This window comes from Monodon monoceros, unplaced genomic scaffold, assembly GCF_005190385.1.
Source record: "Monodon monoceros isolate NGI ecotype Baffin Bay Population unplaced genomic scaffold, NGI_Narwhal_1 Super_Scaffold_15, whole genome shotgun sequence".
Lineage (NCBI taxonomy): Eukaryota > Metazoa > Chordata > Mammalia > Artiodactyla > Monodontidae > Monodon > Monodon monoceros.
Genome location: NW_021703771.1, coordinates 56,414,022 through 56,431,107, shown reverse-complemented (window position 1 = coordinate 56,431,107; position 17,086 = coordinate 56,414,022). Strand labels below are relative to the sequence as shown.

General features: G+C 40.9%; 1 protein-coding gene across 3 annotated transcripts in view; it reads left to right on the top strand.

Annotated features, from left to right (window-relative positions):
* The first annotated feature begins 1,147 nt into the window (after positions 1-1,147).
* Positions 1,148-17,086, top strand: part of ARHGAP18 (Rho GTPase activating protein 18) — a 131,743-nt gene continuing 115,804 nt past the window's right edge. For all 3 annotated transcript variants that reach the window (XM_029223987.1, XM_029223988.1, XM_029223986.1), the window contains exon 1: positions 1,148-1,323. In XM_029223987.1, the coding sequence (XP_029079820.1) occupies positions 1,211-1,323 (113 nt within the window). In that variant the 5' untranslated portion in view covers positions 1,148-1,210. The remainder of the gene's footprint in view (positions 1,324-17,086) is intronic.

Below are 17,086 nucleotides of genomic sequence, written 5' to 3'. Positions count from 1 at the left end.
CAAATCTAGCTTCTGGCACAGAACAATTGTGTTATCTTAGACAAGGTACTTAATCTGCCCCTCAGCCTCACTTTCCTGCAGATGAGAATGATACCCGTGTTATAAGGTGTGTTTGTGTGCGAGAGAAACAGATGGAGGGGGGAGGGGGAGAGGAAGAAGGAGGAAGAGGGAAGGGAGGAAGAGAGAGAGAGAGAGAGAGAGAGAATTCAACTGAATTGAATGAGATAATACATGTAAAACACCTGTCACAGAGAGAGCCTGGCATATAGTAAGTGCTCAACAAGTAACAGTAAGTACTTTTTTTTTTTTTTTTAATTCTCAGCAGTGCCATTTAACAGTTTTGGTAGATGGGTCTCTTTTTGGTACTGAAGGGTATTTTGTTAAAACAAAAGGTAAACTTGGCATTTGCTATGTGAAAGAAGATGGTATTCTAGGTACACATCTTTTTTATGAAGACATGTTAAACTCAACACAACAGGTAGCCTTTCTCTTTTTTTTTTTTTTTTTAATATTTATTTATTTAGGCTGTGCCGGGTCTTCCTTGCGGAGCACGGGCTTAGCTGTGGTATGTGGGATCTTAGTTCCCTGACCAGGGATTGAACCGGGGCCCCCGGCCTTGGGAGCTCGGAGTCCTAACCACTGGACCACCAGGGAAATCCCCAGGAAGCCTTTCTTGTCACCTGTATGGCACAGTTTTGCTGGGCAGGTTGATTGGGTTTTGCTATGGTTAATTTTAACGCTGACCTTGAAGGGATTAAGAAGAGCCCTTACTCCCGTTACATGAAGTGGCAGAAATTACCAGATGGAAACAGGAATTAAGAAGGGAAAAAAAAGGCTCTGCAGTAATTCATTGTTTCCTAACCAAGACGGCTTGTGCTTACAACGTTGAGAGGCGGCTGCAACGTGGCTGTTTAATCAGATCAGAATAACTCGGGGGTGGGAGCAACTAGTACCCCCGCCACCCCCCACCCCTTAACTGCAACCTTTCGGACTGGGGTTGTCCCCGGGCTGCTGCCACGCTCTGAGTCACCGGTCTCCCCCTTGGAGAGTCGGCAGCCCCGCGCCGGAGAGGCCCCGCCCCTCCCTTGTGAATCGCTGGCCTTGGTGGGAGGAGCCGGCCAATGCTAATGAGCCGAGTTGCCGGGAGAGCCAGGAACTTCTTTCCCCTCCGCTGTGTCAGGATCGCAGAAATTATGCCCCTTCTCTCACCATGAGCTGGCTCTCCAGTTCCCAGGGAGTTGTGCTCACTGCCTACCACCCCAGCGGCAAGGACCAGGCCCTGGGGGGGAACCATGGCAAGGGAGGGGAGGAAGCCACCACGAGGTAAGCCCGGGCACCTGAAAGCTAGAGAACAAAACAAAGCCCTCTTACCTGCTCCGGGGAAAAAAGTGACAGGGAAGTTAGTGTGGGGAGAAAGGAACCAAAAGCCACAGGTCGCGCTAACCTCGTGCAGCAGCAGAAATCTTCGGCTGGGGTTTTCTGTACTTTGCACCTCACCTAATCCTGAAACCGCCTCTATGATGACTGGTGAAGACGGATAGGAAGGAACTGGGGCGATGGCTGTCAGGCTCCTTGCTCAGCAGGTGCATTTGCAAATGCTGAAAGATCAAATAACTATATTTGAAACACTTCCTGTGAGATGGAATTCTTGAATGGGCTCAAGGCCCAGCCACTGGAACTGCTGCTTGGGAACGGCGCCAACAAGCAGGAGGGCTGTTCGCTGTATTCTACAATCTGCTGTTGTTACAGTGTGATTCTTTCCCCCCTTCTTCTGGCTGAAAGCAAACTTCTTAGGCAGAGAGCCCAAGACACTGGCCTGGGGCAGTAGGTTTCACATTCTTTGGCGTTTGTAGATTGTTTGTTGGTGGGGGAGCTTTCAAAAAGGTTTTGTCAGGAAGTAGTACTCTGCTGCTAGAGTGACCTGTGGTTAATGCTAAATCACTTTATAGGCAGACAGGGCGAATGTTCTATAGACCACTGAGGCGCAAAGAGTACCGTCTATCTGTGTACTTTGTTCTGTTTTTCCAAGCCTTCCCCCCCCCCCCTTCCTTTCCTTAATGACCTTCTCACTAGCTGAACATTTTTACCTCCTGTCTTAGATAGAAATTGTAAATATTGGCCTAGAAGCTTGCAAACAGCAAATGCTAACCTAATAGGGTAGGATACTAAATTAGTTATCAGTAAGCACATTTCCTCCTTGATGTTTAATGTGATAATAAAACTTTCTTTGTTCTTTTGTGACTTATGCTTATTATGCCTTAAGCTGGAATAATGCCTTCTTTCATTTGTTAAAATCCCCAGATGTGGAGGAGGGGAATAAAAATCAATGGAACGGCTGTAATCCTCTGCGCTAGATTCCCAGGCTGACCAGAATTTTTTCTCACGTTGCAACCACCATATGTATTCCATTGACTTAATTCATTTCCAAAGATAAAAGGGAATTGCTGCTTGTGCTTTGGCTGTGTTATCATTTTATTTTGTGTGAGAGGGTCATAAAGTGTTCTCATCCATTTTTCTGTAGCACGGTAACGAGATAGTAACCTTTGAGCAGTAAGCAGACTGCAACGCCAACCCCTTACTGTCTGTATCTTGGACTCCCCTTGACGGTCAAAATGGCCAGAATTATGCAGACTTAGCACATGCTCCAGAGACTTTACTCTGGGATGGCCTGAGGATCTGAGCTGAATTTTGGGCCTTGATTGTGAGAGTGAAAAGAACCTTAGGGACTTTGAGTCCTGACCTCTCATTTTTACCTTGAGGACTCAAACCTCAGGGATTAGGCTGCTGCAATGTCTGTTGTCGTAGGGCTTTGCCTGGGGCTGCATATTGAGATATGGAGCCTTTATCCTATGTTTGCGGTTTTGCAGCCTGTTGTGGGTGGCCTATACTTGAGTGGGTTGAGAGAACAAAAGAGAGGAACAGCTCATTCTCAACCTAGGCTAGCGCAAAATCGAGAGGGTGTAGGGTGGGCAGCTGCTCATACAGTGAGCGCACTCCATGGAGTGGTAGCGCCAGACCTGTTCCCAAGTGCCTCCCCCACTGGCTGCCATATTCCTTGCCCATACTGGCCCCAAATTCCTACCACTGAATTAGAGTCCTAGGCTGGAGAAGACGGGAGCCTTGGTTTGAGGGCTGGTGGGGAAGGAGAGAAAAGGGACAGTCCTTATTGGCTTTTACCCTTAAGCATGGAATCATTTATCAGATGAGCTTAGTGTTTCTTTGGGAGGCACCTTCTTTAGCCTGGAGAGGTTGAGATATTGCTATTGGGGCGGGAGGGGGGTGGTGGTGGGAGGAGGGATTTGAGGGTGGGATGGGATCAGGAGCCAGCCTTTAAAGATGGTGGTGAGGGGGCGGGGCACAGGGCTTCGGCTCTGGCCCGAGGTTGTCAGCTGGTACTTGAAGCACTGGCAAGCTGCCCTGAGGTGCAAGTTTGGTGGTTGATGCCTATTTTAAAAGCTCTTCAAAAGTCAAAACCAAACCAAAACAAACAAACTGTGAAAAAGACAAAAGCTAGACTCTTGTGTTCCCATCCACCTATTCAGCAGTTGTTGAAGGGAGCACAGAAGTCTAATTTGGCTTATTGCAAGACTTTTTCTCCTAAATAATATGCACTTTGATGAACTACTTAATCAAATGTTTAGTTCAATAAGATGAACTCATGTGTATGCCATTTGAAAAGTATAAAGGATTATGTATATGATTTAGGATATTTATAGAAAGCATTTGAGTTTTAGTCCTGTGTTACCAGGTCCTTTTTTTAATTGTTGTTTTGGTCTTTGGGGAAGCTGCGAGAGTAGGGAATTAATATTTTTGTAAGTTATCTGTTAGTCTAAAATTCCCTCCATTCCATTCCATTATCCCTCTTTATCAGGACACATTCATTGGATACCTGATTAAGGAATTCTTCCTACTCATAGTTAGATCCTCTCAAATATTTACAGAATTCTGTTTTCAATTTGTTTTGTTATATTTCTTCTTGAAAACATTAGGATTTGAAGAAATACGCTAACATTAGTTGTTCTGACTGACTTGTGCATAGTCAAATGTTTCCAGAGGAAACCACTTTTTATGAGTAGCTATATTTATAAGACTTTATTTACTTGTTAATTTTCAAGTAGGTTTCTTAATGTTTACTTTTGCAAAGCAGTTTTTCGAAGAATACTGCGTTTTGTCTATTCTTACTGTTTTCCCTTGACTTTCCCATCATTTTAAGAAAAACTATTGTTTGCTTCCTATCCGTTTTTGCTAATATTTGATAAATATTAATGTCAAATGGTATTTTTCTTATTAAACCTTTGAACTCTAGTTTCGTCTGAGATATTTTGATGTCTTCTATGAGTAACTGTATAGCATTCATCATGTAAGATCTTGTTTTGTTGACCCCGTTTGCCATTGGTGTTGGGCAAGCAGAACCAAGAGGCTTGGTTTATGTCATGATGACATAAACCCTGAAAATCTGGGCTCGGGGGCCAGCCTGCGTGGGGTCACATCCCGATTGATTCTCCCACTCATTCTCAGTGTGGCCTTGGAAGGGTTATTTAAATCTCTACCTGTAAATTGAACTTCATATTAGCTCTCACTTCACTGAGAGGATTAAGTGGAATGATCCATGTACAGCCCATAGAACAGTGCCTGGTTTATGGCTAGCTGCTGCTTGCTTTCGCACTAGATACAGAAAAGGAAAGAACTTATCGAGCTTTGTGGCATATCACATCTTCTTCCTCATTTCAGAAGCATTTTCACAAATATCATTTTGTCACATGTTAAGAAACATGGCATGATCCTTATGCTTAACTAAAAATGGCATAACTGAAAATTAACCATTATGTAAAAGTTCAGGCCTGGAAGAGGGCTGCCATCTTCTAATGTCTTTCTTTTATGTGAATTTACAGCATTTAAAAAAACCTATGTACTATATCATGAATAGAGTTCTTTCCGTCTGAATTTGTGTGTTATCTGAAATTTTATATATTTTTGGTGAAGGAAGGATGGTGAAGAGTTGTTATATTGCAATTATGTCATAAGTGAACGACTGTTTCTTTTTATTTTTCCTAGCCTTATCATTGAAGGCGTGATTCCTCATTCTAATTTTGCAGGAGTTACTGACCAAATACATTTTTAACCTGTCCACATGGATCATTGTTTTCTAGATCAATCTAGTCCTCCGTGTGCTGGCATAAGAGTACTTTCTAAAAACTGATTTTTTTTTACTGTGTCATTTAGAAGCCCTATTCATAACTTTCTCTTGAATTGTTAAAAGACACACCCAGTATTCTAACTGGGCAGGTCTTACCTTTATTTAGAGTTATGTGATATTTGCCTTTTAACCGCCCTCATCTGTGAGGCATGTGATTTTTGTGGGCCTGTTTAAAGTTATCTTCATGGGACTTATATTAGGTGTATGCCTTTCAAGTATAAGGATTTATAAATCTCAAGAACCCCACCTTCTTAAAAACAAAAAACAAAAAAAAAAAACCTGCTGAAAACTTTCCTTGTCTTCCACGGTACACTTACTTCTTTCATCGTCTGCCTTTGTTTTTCTTTTCTAATGGGAGCTAGTGCTTATTTGAAGGTTTATGATTGCTTTTTTGGTGTTTAAGTTCTTAGTACTTGCCTTGTTTTTGAGAGTGTTGCAGCATGACGAACTCACAAAAATTGATGCTTTTAACAATGCACATGATGGCTTCTGGATTGCCTGGTAATTAGGCCTAAAGAGTTTTTAATAATTGGCCCACCAAAATGAATTATTTTTTCTCTTGTTTTAAAATTCCTCATTATCTGTACACCTGAGTATCATTTACAGGTTAGAAAAAGGACTCAGCATCCTAGAGGCCAAGGCCACACTTGTGTCAAGTGGAAGTCCCCTGTGCTCTACGGTCATGGATCTGTGAGGTCTCACTCCCTTTGGTGGCCTTTGTTCTCCTACATCTTCTTGATTTGAATGCTGCCCAAAGGTCCTGAGAAACCTCTCTACTTGTCACCCTTGTGGTGTCCCTGTGAGAGATCTTGGAACAGCAGAAACTTGAGGCCTCCAGGCTGTTGCTTGGGTGGTGATGGAGTAGAGGATGGGAGTGGGCGGAGTTAGCAGCATGGTCTCCAAGCTTGGTTTGGGGAAGAAGGTGTGCTAGGCTGGGTGTGATGCCAGTCCTTTCCTGAACTCTCTCCTTTAGGTGATTACTGTCCTGACCTAAACCTTTCATTTCATACAAATACTCCGAGATGAAATGGTTTGTTGTCAAAGTTTTAGTCAGTATTGATCTTTAATGACTTTGTTTTACTTTTGATAAGAGGAGACAGAAAATAAGACGATTTCTTATTTGAGGAGAGTGGGGATAAGTAAAGGTGTTGGGGGTGGATTAGGGCAGAGGGAGTAGAAGGGATGACGTCTGGATAATTCTGAAGACACATTCTTTTGACTTCTGTGTTTGTTGCTGTGAGCTGGCCAAGTTTATCCCTTTTTTTGCAGGGAGTAAACAGAAACCATGGAGATCTGTGTGGCCAGTTGCTACATCTGGAGTCTTTTCTCTACTCAAGCCCACTAAGTATCTGAATTTTTGTGTTGGAAAAAATTGTGAAACGCCATCCACTTGACACATGCTCTTTCGGTAGTCGCTTTTGCAAAGAACACTTGTGTCTTTAGGGAAATTGAGGTTTATTGCAGGCATCTGGGTCATAAGGAAAAGACCATATCCCCTGTCTTCTTCCCTCAGGACTGGTCACATGGCATGTTGCTCTCTTTTTGGGACTCTGTTCTTTTCTGTCCACTGGCTTTATAATCTCCTCATTTCGAGCTTGACCTTGGCTCTCAATGGATACCCCACCCTCGTCGCCCTCTATCATCTTACATCTCATAGCAAAGGGACGGACTAATTTCAAATTTTTGAAAGGGGATCAGGTTTGCCCAGTTAATTTTTTTGAGCTGTCCCAGGAAGCCTATGATTTGACCATTTGGGGTCTTTTTAGAGAAGCAGATTCTGTAGGCGGGGCAATTTCCCTCCAAAGGCAATGCGGCATCTTTGCTAAGCTGTTCAGAACTTATTTGATTCCTCATCTGTGAAATGAGTGTAATAATGCTCGGCTTCACAAGGTTCACTTTAAAGATCAAATGTGTAGCTTTTGAAAGTATTCAAAAAAAATGTGAACATCAGGAATATTATTACTAAATCCTTTTCAATACAATATCTTATCTTTTCCCTGGACATTTTGCTGAACCAGAATTGTCATATCGAACTTTTGGGTTTAATTTGCACTTTCCTTTTATGCTGCGCATTAAAATGTAAGTTCCTTGAGGATGGAGATCTTGCCTTATTTTGTCTCTTTACCTGGGATTAGCAAAGTGCTTGACCTACTCTAGGCAGGTGATAAAAGTTTGAATGAATGAGTGTGAGAGGGAGTAGGGTGCAGTGATTACACCTACTTTGTGTAATCTCTTTGGAACTGGACTGTCTGGGTCAGAGTCCTGGTTCTGTCATTTAATAGCTGTGTGATCTTGGGCAAGTTATTTAATGTCATAGAGCCTCAGTTTTTTCTTTTCCTTCTGCAAACTGGGCATAGTAATACCTAACTCAAGAGTTATTATGAGGATTGAATGAGTTAGTATATGTAACATACTTAAAGGAGTGCTTGACATAAAGCACTGTGATTGTCTGTGATGATGCAGGGCAGTCAAAGACCTGTGGGTGAATTAATTTGGAAATACTGTTAGAAAGCATTTTTGAAATTGATTTGTAAGTGGTTCGGGAGAAGAATGCTTGCTTTAATACATACGCAATATAACTTCTTAATTTGAAAAATAACATTTGTGGAATAAGTTTAAGATATTTATAAAAATATCTCAGATTATATTAATGTTAATAACTAATAACCAAATATTATATTTGGTATATACCAAATATATATATTTGGTATATACCAAATATATATATTTGGTATATACCAAAACAGTATCTTAAAAAGGGCTTAAAGGTATTGAACCCCTGTTAGGCACAGGTGACTGTTTTAAACAGCTTTGTGTAGTTTGGGTGGATATAAATTTCTAAATCGTTTGTGACTCTTAATAAGATGGAAAATCATCTTGTTTAGAGCAAGGAAAAGTTATTTTCTCATGTTCCTCAAAGACCGAATTGACTTTAGGTTATTTGAACACTTGTAGGTAAAAGTACTAGTATATCACCATACCTAAAGTTTTTGAAGACAGGATAATTTTTATGCTTTTTCTCCCTTAAAATATATTTGTGTAGTTTCTGAACAACTCTTTTTTTTTTTTTTTTTGCCCACACCCTGCAGCTTTTGGGATCTTAGTTCCCTGACCAGGGATTGAAACTGGTTGGGAAACTGCCCCCTGCAGTGGAAGCGTGGAGTCCTAACCACTGGACAACCAGGGAAGTCCCTGAACATCTCTTGATCTTATAACCTAAAAGTGATGTTTCACGGACCAGAGCTAAGCTGAGGGTGTGATATCCATGGTCCAGATCACCACCCAGTTCCCCCTGAGCCCCATCCCCTTTCTCATTTAGTGCGCACATTTAAAGACTATACTGTTGGTTTTTCTCTTCATCATATTATTATACATAATACATTAACTTTAAATGCCTACTGTGCACTGGGCCTAGGCTAGGAAACTCTGTCCCCTTAGCCAGTTCTTCTCAAATCCCTCTCATACCTGCCTTTCAAATTGCTCTTAGCTCGGTAGCTCCTGCTTACGAATGGCTCACAGGATCAGGCTGTTTTGCTTCCACCTCTAAGAGACTGGGGACTTTTTTGGTGGGAGTGGGAGTAACTGGAGGAAAGAAAGAGATAGTGAACTGGAGGGAGGAGGGAGATGTATGCCAGTGAGTAATGCAGTAGCCATTTTCCATAGGGGGAAAAACAGCATACATGGTAATCAAATCCCAGAGAGCTGTAGATTCTCCAGTCGTGCCATTTTCTGGATTCGTGGAGTTCTTTTCACCTGCTGGAAAACTCAAAGCACCATATATTTGTGGCATTGTTGCTATGGGAGAATGTGTCCTGAGTTCCCAACAGCAGGTTTTGAAATACATTTTTCAAACCTAAATAAAATTTTCAAGTAACTTGGGGGTGACTGTTGTCTGTTGCCTCTTAGGATCTTTGTGAATTGAGATGTGACAGTGATGCTTTTTTCTGCTGCCTTTAGTTTCGTCTTACTCTAGTACGGTGTCCTTCTCAAGGTACATGGGAGCCCTGCACATGCCGATACGATATGTCTTTCCACAGCCCCTTAACATGTGCCCGTCTTCCGTTAGGGGGTATGCACTTGTCTAAGTTTGTCATTTATTTGGAAGATTTAGGAACATGGAAATTGATATATGTTCTTGTGACACTAGTTGAATCAGATTAGAACTGTAAAATGTAATTAACTTAATAAACTGGGAAATGCTTTAACGTCATGCTGCTGTGTAACTGAAGCTGTGTAGAAAAATATTAGAATTCACACTAACAAGAATTTTTGAAGTTTGGGTGGGTTGGCTGTAGAGATCTGGTTTATCTCTGAATGCTAACGTCGGTCAGATATCATCTATATTTTGAGAAAAAGAGTAAGAATTATTTATTGTTGATGAGCAGCATAAAATTGAAATCCTACCTAGAACGAGATTTGGGTAACTCAGAAAGGCATTAAAAATATGTAAATGTAGAATGTCTTAAAATTTAAATTATTTAAAAGAATCCTAACATGTATTTTAATAAACAACCGTGAAGATTTTTGCTGGGTATATATGATAAGCCTAGAATAAAATAAATGTAAGAATTCCTGCCCTGAAGGAGCTTGCATTATAATACAGATGGATTCTGAAACAGTGTTTTCAGTATCATATTTAGGAAACCATGGCATGGTTCCGCCTTTTGAGGTATAAAACTTTAAAATAATTTGTTATTGAATAATTAAGATTTGGTTTGAGTAAGAAAAGGTGAGCTGGCAACTGAAAGTTGAAAGGAACTTTGGCTATTTATAGGTGGTCTAGAAACATGTAACTCGATCAGCTTATTCTATAATTAATGTTTTGACTAGAGTTACTAAGTGTGTGTCTTTTCATTTCTCTCTGGTCCAAATAATACTGTCAAAGCTATGGCCCGTCATCTTGATAGAAGTTATTTAGATCAAGGTAGAAGTAAATTTGAATGATGTCTTTATTTATTTTTAAGTAAATCATTGTTATTTTTAAAATTTATTATTGAAAATGGGGATATATATGCTTCAGTATATCCAGGCTAAAATTCTTTTGATTTATGGCATTTTTGAATCATTCTGGATTATAGTATAACTATATGATGTCATCAGACTGGATATATTTAGGTAATTAATCCCTTGCTCCCATTTTTTAGAGAAAGGTTTCTATACTTAAGGACCAATAGGGGCCTGGCAGGTTATATAATAAGTGAAGTGGATGATTGGAAAGTGCAGGCCTCAGAAGAATGTGGGTTTTGTTAGAAAATGTTAGCTAGAATTTTAAAAATACTGAGTAAGCCCCCCAAAATCCTGTCTGCAGGTTCTATCTGGCCCAGGTACCACCATTTGTGACCCCTATCCTGAAGGTCAAGGTGACTGTTTCAGTCGGCTGTTGCTGTGTAACATACCACCCAAAACTTAGTGACTTAAAATAACGATTTTCTCTCTTGATTCTGGAGGATCACAATCAAGTTCTTTCTTGGGGTCCGTCAAGCAAGATGGGCTGAGGCAAGGGGATCATCAGAGGCTTCTTCATGCACAGGTTTGACACCTGGGCTGTTGGGTCATCTTCCTCCTTGTGCTGCTTCGCCACATGACTAGCTTGGGCTTCCTCATAGCATGGCAGAATCAGAGTAGTCAGACTTCCTACATTCTTGCTGGCTTACCCCAGAGTGAGCATTCTAAGAAGTCTAGGTGGAACCTGCCAGGTTTCTTGGGGCTTGGCCTCAGAAGTTACTCAGTGCCACTTGGCCATGTTCTGTTCGCCAATTAATCATATCCCGTCTCAAATTCAAGAGCATGGAGGAATAGGCTTCACCTCTCAGTGAGGGAATGGCTTACACAGCTTGGTAAAGAGGTCATCTTTGGCAATAAGCTACTCAGTTATCATTCCAGTCTCTCTGTATCTGGCCCTACCTGCCTTTTCTGGTCTTATTGCCAACTCCTCTTAGAAACCTCTCTTTCCTGGAGCTTGACTTTAAAATTCTCCACTAGTACGTGTACACATCCTGTGTGCGTTTATCCTTCTGCCTTGCTTTATTAGGCAAGTTTATATTGTAGAAATTTTTCTATTTACTAAGAACATAAATGCCTCAAGGGTGGGTTTGATTTTTTTTTTTAATCCTAAGCACTAGATGGATTCAATACCCTGTATATAATAGGAATTCAACTATATTTGTGCATTGATGGATTTTTTATATTTTGGAATGGTTGGGTTTTATGTTTGCAGGACAATTTAGTATAGAGCCTTTTTTTCTTTCCACCAGAAACAAAAAAAAACCTTGATTCTCAAAAACGTTTTTCACAAAAGTGCTAAATTTGAATTTGATTTTAGGCACAAGTGAATTTGAATTTGGAAAGAATAGAGTCCTGAGAAATGAGATCTTCCTTGTATAGAACATGTTCCCTCTATTTGATAGCAGCAGAGTTGCCAAAGGCCCTTGTTTGTTTACATCCAATGATATTTACTCTAAGGGACTATTGGACACAGATGTAGTATTTTGGAGTACATAATATTTTTGAGATCACATAGTACATATGGAAAACATCCCAGAGGCTATATAAAAATTAATTGCCAGTATTTGAGTTGCTTGCTTTTTCTACTCCCAGAATGTTAGTTAAATTTAGCAGTCGTCCAATAATTCTTATCATTGTGCCTTAGCATACCTAAATAGCATCACTGTAGGGTATCCTTTCTTTCTTGTTTAGAGACATTGCTCTACTATACCAATTACTTAAATGGATTTGTCTCTTGCCACACTTCCTTCAAAGCAAAGAGGAAAATAAGTGGCTAGGACACCCTCTGAACTCTGGGTGGAGGTGGGGGGAGTGTTTTTCCCTTAAAGGAAGGAAATTTTTTAAAATTAGTACTTGAAGATTAGAATATGTATCTATTTCTTTAAAAATACTTTGTGTCTCCAGCTTAGAGCTGCCACTGTTTTTGTGAGAACCTGCTGCATAAATTTTAGTTATTTGTCTATAGCAATGATGGTCATGTTTTATTCGTCAGATCACTTAATTCCTAAGATTTTAAGGTCATTTAAGAAACACATTTACACCAATTTTCCCGTCCCTATACTATTGATTGGAAATCATATCATCTTTATTTTGCAGGTAAAGGAAAGAGACTAATCCCTTTTGAGCTTAGTTTGAAGCTTGAAGCTTGAAAGCCAAGGCCAGGCTATGTGTCTTTAAAATGAAAGGCTTGCTCTAATAGCTTTTTACACATTTCAGGAGAGACTAATACTTTGTTAATCTGCTTAAAGCAAAATTTCTGTAATAAATAAGTGAAAGGAATAGAGCTCTGTTTCCCAAATTGTGTGTGAAATATTGTTACTAGGTGTTCTGTTGAAAAGGAGTTTTGTGGTCTAATATTTTAGTGTAAATAAAGTTTACTGCAAGACGCCTTGTAGCATATAATATTTTAGCTAGTATTTAAGAATTGCTAAAAAAAAAACTGGTAGCAAGAAGCATATTTTAAATATTCTAAAGTTATTTGACCTAGGAGCCTTTTTTATTTTTTAGTAACACTTGTTACCAGTGTTCCAGGGAACACAATTTGTGAAATCCCAAAATATTGCTGTTTCTTTATAAGTGGAAAAATGTTCAAAAATTGTATACTTTGGAGTTAGGGACATATTTTGGGCTTTTTCTGTTGTGTTGGTAGTAGTGGTAGTAATAGGTTTTTAAAAATTACCCTTCTTCTTTGGCCACTATCTGTTTTATTGATACAAGCATACCTGTAAAAATCTCCCCTTGGTGAACATATTTCCGCAGTAAGAATGTTTATTGCTTTTTAATACCCAAGCTTTATAGAATATACATCTTTTAATACAACATTTTTTAACTTATGTTTTTATAGGGAAAATTTATACGTATGCCTCCAAACCCAATAACGAAATTTTAAACACAAATGTGGGGGAAATAGCTCGAGTTACATTTTTAGTATAATGGGGACATCTTGAAAAACATACCCAGTGTCAATCAAGAGGATATATGCCATGTCACTGCTTGGAAACAACACTTAATCTTACTAATGGTTTGATCTTCAGTAAACAGCACTTAAGCATTTTACATTCAACATGATAGTTTGTTAATTGTGTATTGGAGTATTGCTGTGTGTTTTGTTTTGGAAAATGGGTTGAGGGTCTGGGGTAGATGTGTTATATGTTATTTTTTCTCCTTGAAAGAAGAGGACAACACCAGTGTTTTTTTCAGGGAAGGATTGCTGCCACTAAATTAGAGAGGCTATCTTAACTTATTTAACAGCCCAAGCAGGTAGGTGATATTACTCCCAGTTTACAAATGGAGAAATGGAGGTGGGGAGTGGTAGAGAACCTCACTTGAGGTCCTAGAGCTAAGTGGCAGGACTGGGATTTGAACCTGGACAATCTGCTATCAGGGTCTTCACCACTGTGCTGTTCATAGAAATTATTTGTTTCCAACTTTTGTAAGCTGAATATGGTTTCTAGAAGTATATGCAGAGCAAGTTAAATTACAACAGAATGTTTGGTTGTCTGGTAGTTTGTGTGTGTGTTTATATATATTTATATAATAAAACTCTGCTGTCTTCATATTGAGAGAAGCTTCTGTGAATCTGGTTTCTCAGCAATTCACTTAGGAGTAAAATAGGCACTTCGGGAGATAACCTTAACTACTTTCAAACCCCAAGATACCATTTACTGCAATGAAGTAGTAAATAGTTTTACTAAATTCTGCTATTTAAGTAAATAATTTTGTGTGGCCTTGAGGTATCTCCTGGCATTTTGTGGTCAGCTATTCATGTAACTGGTGCAAATGGTATCACAGAGGAAAAGAAAAATATTTATTGAGTACTCTCTGTGTTCAGAGCCCTTTAAAATGGACTTTGTTTAATCTTCATTAGGTGAGAATTACCATCCACATCTTAAGAAAGAGAAAGCTCATGTACACAGAATAACTGGTCTGAGATCGTACAGCTTGGATATAGATCAATTGTGATTTGAACCTTGGTCATTTTCATCCTACTGACTGGTATAGAATAGGGGCCATTATCGTTTTTCTCCCTTCCAAGCACATGTGTCTGAATGACAGTGGGGCCTCAGTTCAAGGGTGGGATGTGTTCTGTGGCAGGCCCTGATCTGGGTCTTTCAGAGCAGCAGTCTGGACATGCCGTGCTGCCTTGGGGGCCACAGGAGCCATGGGGAAGTAAAGGAGAAAGCCCCAGGCCGGGACCTCTCTTCTCTCTCCATCAGTAGGCATTTGTAAACTGGAGACTCTCTTCACATGCATTGAAAATCTCCCGACACCAGCATGACACAGTAATAAGATGTACCTTTAAAATACTGCCACCAAGACTTCCTTGGCGGCGCAGTGGTTAAGAATCTGCCTGCCCATGCAGGGGACACGGGTTCGAGCCCTGGTCCGGGAAGATCCCACGTGCCACGGAGCAACTAAGCCCTTGTGCCGCAACTACTGAGCCTGCACTCTAGAGCCCGTGAGCCACAACTACTGAGCCCTTGTGCCTAGAGCCCATGCTCCACAACAAGAGAAGCCACCGCAGTGAGAAGTAGCGCCCCACTTGCCACAACTAGAGAAAGCCCGCGCACAGCAAGGAAGACCCAACGCAGCCAAAAATAAATAAAATTAAAAATAAATAAAATACTGCCACCATCACCACTGTCATTGCTATTAGGTGGTTGTATTTTTCTATAAGGGCTCAATAATCAGATTTTCCTTAGTGCTAGAAAAGTAAGACAGTAAGACAGCTGTGAGGCTACATTGTCTCCAGGTCTTCCCCAACAATCTAGGTGGTCTCAATACCCTTTCTGTCACATGAGAATTTTCCACTGAAATCCAAACGAGCCATTTTCTTTAACTGGGAAAGTGTGGAAATGTTGCAGTTGCTAATGAACAGCTCCTTTTCACTTAGTAAAGTCATCCAAACACTTTGGGGGGCTGCAAGGACATTAAAGTCTTGGCCTACCACAGACCCAAAAGTCTCAAAATAAAATGACCTATTTGGAGCGTCAAAAGCGCTTTTGATTAAATTACTGAAAATAAGGTGGTGAGGGCTGGCTGACTGGACAGTATATACTTAGAACTATCTTCTAGCCATGGATATTTTTCATAGCAAATAGATTTTCTTAGTTTATAACTACTAACCAAGTGATCAACTCAACCACAGCTCTTTCTGGAGCTTCTCCACGTTTAGGCAAAGTAATTTGAAACTTGTCCGAAAGCCAAAGGTTGGGGATTACCTTATTCTTGGTCCTAAACCTAGACCTGTTCTATAAATAGATTTTGATTTCCAGGCCAAGCTGTCCCTGCATGACATGTCCCCATAAACGTCCCGTTGCCACAAATTGCTAATCTTAGCAAAAATAGAATTCTTTGTCCACTCAGAGCTTTCCTGGGATGCCATCTCAGTGCTGCTTTACCACATAGGAAAGCATGCACACATCACCCAAAGAAATCGATTTGTCTCCTAAGATTCTCTGCCTTCTAAAGCTGTCAGTACTTGACATTATACCCTTTCTCTGTACCCAGGCAAATGGTTTGCATGGAGCGATCTTCCAAAGCAGTCAAGTCTGCAGACCCAGTGCAGGGAGGAGAGGGAAGGGGGAAGGAAAATATGAACTGTGCTGCTGAGGAAACCAAGCATGATGGGATAGTCTTGAGAAAGGGGCCTGCTCAGGCAGGCTTAGCTCCATGGGCAACCTGCCTCTTTGCGGGAGAAGGAAGGAAGGAAGGGAGCATGCAGTTTGAAAAGAGTAAACCATTTCACAGTGTGAAAATTTGACAGAGAAGCCCAGGCTGCCCAGCCCTTCCTTGTCTCAGGCCAGTGGGTCCAGAGGCCTCAGGCTAGGGAAGGAGGGGTGCCCTGGGCTTCAGGGTCAAGAACAGAAAACTGGGCCTAGGCCTGGAAGAGGAGGAGAGCAGTTATGGAAGTAAGGGGCGATTGCTCCTGTGGCCTTACAGAGGTGCTGGCTGGCAATAGAGCTGGCCTGCGGGAGAAGCCAAGAACCCAGAAGGCCACGTGGGCTGACCAGGAGTGAGAGCATTAGGCTGCTGGGCAGAGCAGTTACCAGGGCTCTTGGCCACAGGGAAGTGTGCATGCAGCCTCTCAGCAGCCTTTTGGACAGAAAACAGACGATGGGCAGGAGAAGATTCCCGCAGTGACATGGGCCAGGTATTCACCAGAGACTATTTATTTGTGCCTTTGTAGGGTAATTCACATCTCCTCAATTACGCTTCCTGGGGACGTGGCCAGGGAAGCGTCTCTTCAGGTATACCTTTTATTTTTAATTGATAGTACTGAAATTTTAAACTATCTCATAACATTTTGTTCTGTGAAACATTAGCCATTCACTTTTAAAGCTTGGAGAGAGTTGGTCTTTAAATTTCCACCTGGAATCCTAATAGTCCAAGCATCTTGAAGAAGTGATCGAAAGAGTGAATTTCATTAGGACAAACTAGCTTCCTGAGCAAAATGTTAAAATGCACAAAATTCATTGAAGGTTAGATAGATCTTTCCATGGAGATGGCTAAAGCAAAGATCTGCCCGACTGTGTCTCCCCGCCCTGCTCCCGTCCCTATCTGCTTGCTCTTTAAGGGGAGTTCCCCAGGCTTCTAAGGACCCCGTGCTGATAAGAGATGTGGCCGAAGTCTCTTTAAGGATGTAGTCCTTTGTCAAGGACTGGTTTAGGGAAAGTTTTAGTGTATTTGTGTTGCAGGTGACCATTTCTGGGTCATTGACTCCCTCCTCTCTCCCTCACACACTCACTACTTCTTTCCTCATCTCATTTTTATTAATGAACTAAATTAAGGATTAAATAACCTGTTAAACTGTGAGGATTTTGTGCACTGCTGTAACATGCCTTACGTTACTCATCAAAGAACAGCTTAAACTGAGCCCCATCT